General features: G+C 24.7%; 1 protein-coding gene across 2 annotated transcripts in view; it reads right to left on the bottom strand.

Annotated features, from left to right (window-relative positions):
- LOC117172620 (dolichyl-diphosphooligosaccharide--protein glycosyltransferase subunit STT3B) overlaps positions 1 to 6,012 on the bottom strand; it is a 37,982-nt gene that overhangs the window by 12,110 nt on the left and 19,860 nt on the right. For both annotated transcript variants that reach the window (XM_033360717.1, XM_033360718.1), the window contains exon 4: positions 5,118 to 5,652. In XM_033360717.1, coding sequence (XP_033216608.1) covers positions 5,118 to 5,652 — 535 coding nt within the window. The remainder of the gene's footprint in view (positions 1 to 5,117; positions 5,653 to 6,012) is intronic.

The raw sequence follows: 6,012 nt of genomic DNA on the forward strand, positions 1-6,012 counted from the left end.
ATTTAAAACCTAGTTTTTGAATTTTTACCAAAAAGGATGAATTTTCAAACAAAAAGAATAATTTTCTACCGAAAAAAAGCAAACGGATTTTTAACAAAATTCCAGAATTCTCAACCAAAAAGATCAATTTTTAAGAAAGAAAGAAATTTTTTTAAAGAAAGTAATTAAAACGTAAAACATAGTTATTAAATTTGTAACCAAAAAGATGAATTTTTAAACAAAAAGAGCAATTTGTTATTGAAAAAGGAAGACGGATTTTGAACAAAATTCAAAAATTCACAAACAAAAAGTTGAATTTTCCCATTTTTGTCTCCTGGTTCTCCCAGTGAATATACGTGATTTCTCCCGGTTTATAAGTGAATATACGTGATTTCTCCCGGTTTATAAGAAAATTAACTTTCTTTGCAAAAACCACGGTTTTTTCACATATATTATAAATTGCGGAAGTCGAAAAAAGTCAGCAAACCTTTTTGAAAGAAATTAATCGATTTTTAAATCATATAATAAAAAGGATAATGAAATTGTCTCTGAATTTCTATTTGCTAACATGAAAATATGCAAATTTAAAAATCCATTATTAAACAAATTTTTGCACACTCCTGCTAAAAACAGGAATCCAACGACCAAATTTGGACCACAACGAATAAAAAAAAAAAAAATTCTATTGTAATCTGAAAAAAAATAATTTTCGGACAAAACTAAAAAAAGAGGAAAGAAAAATGAGAAGGCTTTAACAGGAGTTTGCTTCAATTTGATTATTGGACGTTAAATAGGATTTTTAATTTGAATTTTAATCTAATTTAAATTTCTTACATTTTAAACAAATTTTTTAATATGAAGTTTTAAATATTTTTGAAATAATAGTTAATAATGAATAATTTCGAATTGCAAGCTCTTGAAATTTAAAAAAAAATACCAATGATTTTATACAATTTAATTAAAAAAGGGAGTTGAATTGTATAATTTCTATTTTGAAGCGCTAAAAATTAAACGTTAAAAATTGCATATTTAAGATTCAAATTTTGGAAACTGGATAGTTTAAAATTAAGAGTAATTGAAATTGTTGTCTTTATAATTAACAGCATTTAAAATAAATAATTAAAAATTGAAGACTTTGAAATTTGAATCATTTGAATTCAAAGCGATTAAAATTGTAATCACCAAAAATTGTGTTATTAAAACTTTTTTATACTCAAAAACTAAAAAAATTTCTATTATTCGAAGTAATTTAAAATCGCTTCAAAATTAATAATTTTCAAATTGCTAATAATACTTTCCAAAATTTAACCAATTGAATTTAACTTAACTTTTTTATTTCAAATCATCCTTTAGAATTATCATTCATTCTAGAAATTTTCGAATATAAAATATTTTTCAATTTTAAATTACTTATTTGTTTAAATTTTGAACTAAGAATTGGAAAATTTTAAGATCTTAAATATAAAATAAAAAAATAAAAAATTAAAATCAAGAATAAAAACGATATTGTTATGTGATTTCATTTTCTGAAAATCTACAGTTTCATGCTTTTCAATCAAAAATTGCTTTATATTTACATCCAAAATTATTAAATTCAAAACTGAATACTAAGACCTTTAATATCAAATTTCGATATTATTCTAAACACTTTACAAATTATATAAGTTCTAGTTTCAATATAAAAAAAATAATCAATGAAAAATAAAAAATTAATCAATGAACTTTAAAATTTTCAAAATTATATCATTTTAGGGATTTTTAAGCTAAAAACGTAAAAAAATTTTTTTTTAAAGAATACTTCTGAAATTAGAAATTCAATTATTTTCTTTTTAAATAGTTTAAACATCCTTGAAAGCTTCAAAATTTTATTTCAAAATCTTGAAAAATCTAGAAGTTGTTTTAAATTTGTTGGAAATTTAAAATTGTTTTGGAAATTTTTGCAGAACCTCTAAATATCTGTCAAAATTCGTTGAATTTTTTCTACAATTTTCAGAAAATGCTGCAAATTTTAGAAAATTTCTTTACAATTTGGATGTATAAATAAAAATTGAACATTTATTATTTGTAGGAGAAATTTGAATAATTTTAAGAAGGAAAACACATTTTCTTAAGATTCCTAGGAAAATTAAAAATAACTCTTCATTTTGAAAAATTATTTTAAGAGAATATTCAAAAAGTTTTTCAAAGATTTAAACAAAATTTTCAAAAAATATTCTAGAAGATTTAAAGAAAACTTTCTAAAATTTGCATGATAATTTTGTATCTTTTTTGATACATAATTGAAAAATATAATAATTCAACTAATTATTTAAAAACTGTTGAAACCAAACAGACGAATTTTTATACAAGAAGATTAATTTTCTAACAAAAAATACAATTTTTTAACAAAATAAATGAATTTTCAACTAAAAAGGACAATTTTTCAACCAATTAAATAAATTTTTAACTTCAGAACATCAGTTTTCCACCAAAGACGGAAGAATTACCAATCTTTAACTGGAATCTCTTTTAATATTCTCAAAAAATTGAAATTATTTCAAAAATTCGAAATTTTGTTGAAATCTTTTTTAAAATATTTGTAAAATCAATCTGAAATCTTTTGCAAACTTCTAAACAAATTTGAAATCGTTTAAAATCTTTTTTAAACCAAAACAATAATTTTCTACTGGGATTTTTTTAAAAACAAAATTACAGAATTTTGCAACAAAAAGTTGGATTTTCATCTAAAAAGGATAAATTTGTAAACAAAAAGATTAATTTTCTACAGTAAAAAAAAAAACGAATTTTTAACAAAATTAAAAAATTCCCAACTAAAAAGTTGAATTTTTCGGAATTCTTGTTTAATTTTTAAGAAATTAGTTCAATTTTAGAATCTAAAGGTTAAATGTTTAACCAAAACCATGAATTTTTAAACAAAAAGAATAATTTTCTAACAAAAAAAGAAAAAGGATTTTTAACAAAATTCAAGTATTCTCAACCAAAAATTTGAATCTTTAAGAAAGAAAGAAAATTTACTTTTTTTTAAAAGAAAGTAATTAAAATTTAAGACCTAGTTGTTAAATTTTTACACAAAAAAAAAAAGAATTTTTAAACAAAAAGAATATTTTTCTAACGAAAAAAGAAGGCGGATTTTTAACAAATTTCAAAAATTCCTAACCAAAAGGTTAAATTTTTAAGAAAGAAAATTTATTTTTTAATTTTTAGGTAATTGGTACAATTTTATAACCTATGGGTTAAAAATGTAACCAAAAACATGAATTTTCAAACAAACAGAATAATTTTCTACCGAAAAAGAACACGGATTTTTAACAAAATTAAAAAATTCCCAAACAAAAAATGGAATTTTTAAGAAATTTATTTTTTATTTCTCAAGAAAGTAGTTCAAATTTAGAATGTAGAAGTTAAATGTTTAACTAAAAACATGCATTTTTAAACAAAAAGATTAAATTTCTACAGAAAAAAGAAAAAGGATTTTTAATAAAATTCAAAAATTCTCAACCAAAAAGTTTTAAGAATGTTTTTTTTTTTAATTTTTAAGAAAGTAGTTCAATTTTAGAACCTAGTTGTTAAACTTTTACCCAAAAGGATGAATTTTTAAGCAAAAAGAATAATTTTCTACCGAAAAAAAGAAAACGGATTTTTAACAAAATTCAAGAATTCTCAACCAAAAAGTTCCATTTTTAAGAAAGAAAGAAATTTTTTTAAAGAAAGTAATTAAAATGTAAAACCTAGTTATTAAATTTGTAACCAAAAAGATGAATTTTTAAATAAAAAGAGCAATTTTTTATCGAAAAAAGAAGACGGTTTTTTTTATCAAAATTCAAAAATTCACAAACAAAAAGTTGAATTTTTTCTTAATTTTCAAGAAAGTAATTAACATTTAAAACCAAGTTGTTAAATTTTTATCGAAAAGGATGAATTTTTAAGCAAAAAGAATAATTTTCTAGCGAAAAAAGAAAGCGGATTTTTAACAAAATTCACGAACTCTCAACCAAAAAGTTCAATTATTAAGAAAGAAAGAATTTTTTTTAAAGAAAGTAATTAAAATGTAACACCTAGTTGTTAAATTTTTACCCAAAAAGATGAATTTTTAAACAAAAAAAAATAATTTTCTACTGAAAAAAAGAAATCGGATTTTTAACAAAATTAAAAAATTCCCAACCAAAAAGTTGAATTTTTTCTTAATTTTCAAGAAAGTAATTAAAATTTAAAACCTAGTTGCTAAATTTTTACCCAAAAGGATGAATTTTCAAACAAAAAGAATAATTTTCTACCGAAAAAAAGCAAACGGATTTTTAACAAAATTCAAGAATTCTCAACCAAAAAGTTCAATTTTTAAGAAAGAAAGAATTTTTTTAAAGAAAGTAGTTAAAATGTAACACCTAGTTGTTAAATTTTTACCCAAAAAGATGAATTTTTAAACAAAAAAATAATAATTTTCTACTGAAAAAAAGAAATCGGATTTTTAACAAAATTAAAAAATTCCCAACCAAAAAGTTGAATTTTTTCTTAATTTTCAAGAAAGTAATTAAAATTTAAAACCTAGTTGCTAAATTTTTACCCAAAAGGATGAATTTTCAAACAAAAAGAATAATTTTCTACCGAAAAAAAGCAAACGGATTTTTAACAAAATTCAAGAATTCTCAACCAAAAAGATCAATATTTAAAAAAGAAAGAAATTTTTTTCAAGAAAGTAATTAAAATGTAAAACCTAGTTGTTAAATTTTTACCAACAATGATGAATTTTCAAACAAAAAGAACAATTTTCTACCAAAAAAAAAAAAAAAAGAAGACGAATCTTTAACAAAATTGAAGAATTCTCAGTGAAAAAGTTGAATTTTCAACTTAAAAATATGAATTTTTAAACAAAAGCGGCCACCGTGAATTATGAAATGCGGTAAATCTCCCAGTTTATTATCTCTCGCCCGGGAAAAGTTTCTCCCGGGCGGACGGCCACCCTGGTACTGTAATAGAGTGGTAGGGGGAATATTTTGTAAAGTTTTGTTACTGAAGGAGGGGAGGGAGGCTCTTGTAGAGTGCCTATAATCCGTTACGTAATTTAGGTAGGGTCCCTATGGTAAATAAAAATAAAATAAAAATAAAATAAATAAATAAATAAATATATGTATATGCCTGACCTGTTGGCCATTCCAGCGATCTGATATCCATAGTCCCACCAGCTCATGACCCTCGCGTCACTGGGAGTGTTCTGAGCAAGCCAGAAGTAGGCCTCCCTGAAGTCATCGAGAATCGCTCGGCCGCCGTCGTTGCTGTAGGAGGAGAGAACAATCGAGGGACTCGAGTAGGCATTGCTGGTAATCCAGGTGCAGTGAACCGTGAACATCATCAGAAGAACGAGGATCAGAATGAGGACTCCATTTCGAAGATTGGAACCGAGCGCATCGCCACCGCCCTTCGGCCTCTCGTGCTTCATTCGGCGCAGCTTTCCCGCCTTGTCGTAAAGTGCCCGACCTGGACTCGTCTCCCTCTCCTCCTCGCTCTCCACTTCGCTGCTCTCTCTCTCCTCGCCCTCTTTGTCGTCCTCCTTCAGGAAGAGGTCCAACAATCCACTGAACGCAACACCGGCCAACATGCACACCACTGGAGTCAGAGTCAGCATTAGACGGACCATTACTCCAGCAAAGTAGACGGCACTTATTGCGTACAAGACGACTGCAAAAACAAACACATGCATACTTACGTACATACATATAGTTATGTATAAAATGTCCCGTAATATACTATACTTGTATATATATTTTTTATTTGAGGACTTGAGTAGACACGCTTTTATATATAATGCCTGTAATATATAGATTTGTTTTTTTGAGGACTTGAGTAGACACGCTTTTATATATAATGCCTGGATTATATACTTATAACATATATTAATATATATGATATTTATATTATTACTTAATTTGAGTAGATACCCTTTTTATATATAATGCCTGGATTATATACTTATAACATATATTAATATATATGATATTTATATTATCACTTAATTTGAATAGACACCCTGTTTATATA

Source organism: Belonocnema kinseyi, chromosome 5 (assembly GCF_010883055.1).
Source record: "Belonocnema kinseyi isolate 2016_QV_RU_SX_M_011 chromosome 5, B_treatae_v1, whole genome shotgun sequence".
In the NCBI taxonomy this organism is placed as follows: Eukaryota; Metazoa; Arthropoda; class Insecta; order Hymenoptera; family Cynipidae; genus Belonocnema; species Belonocnema kinseyi.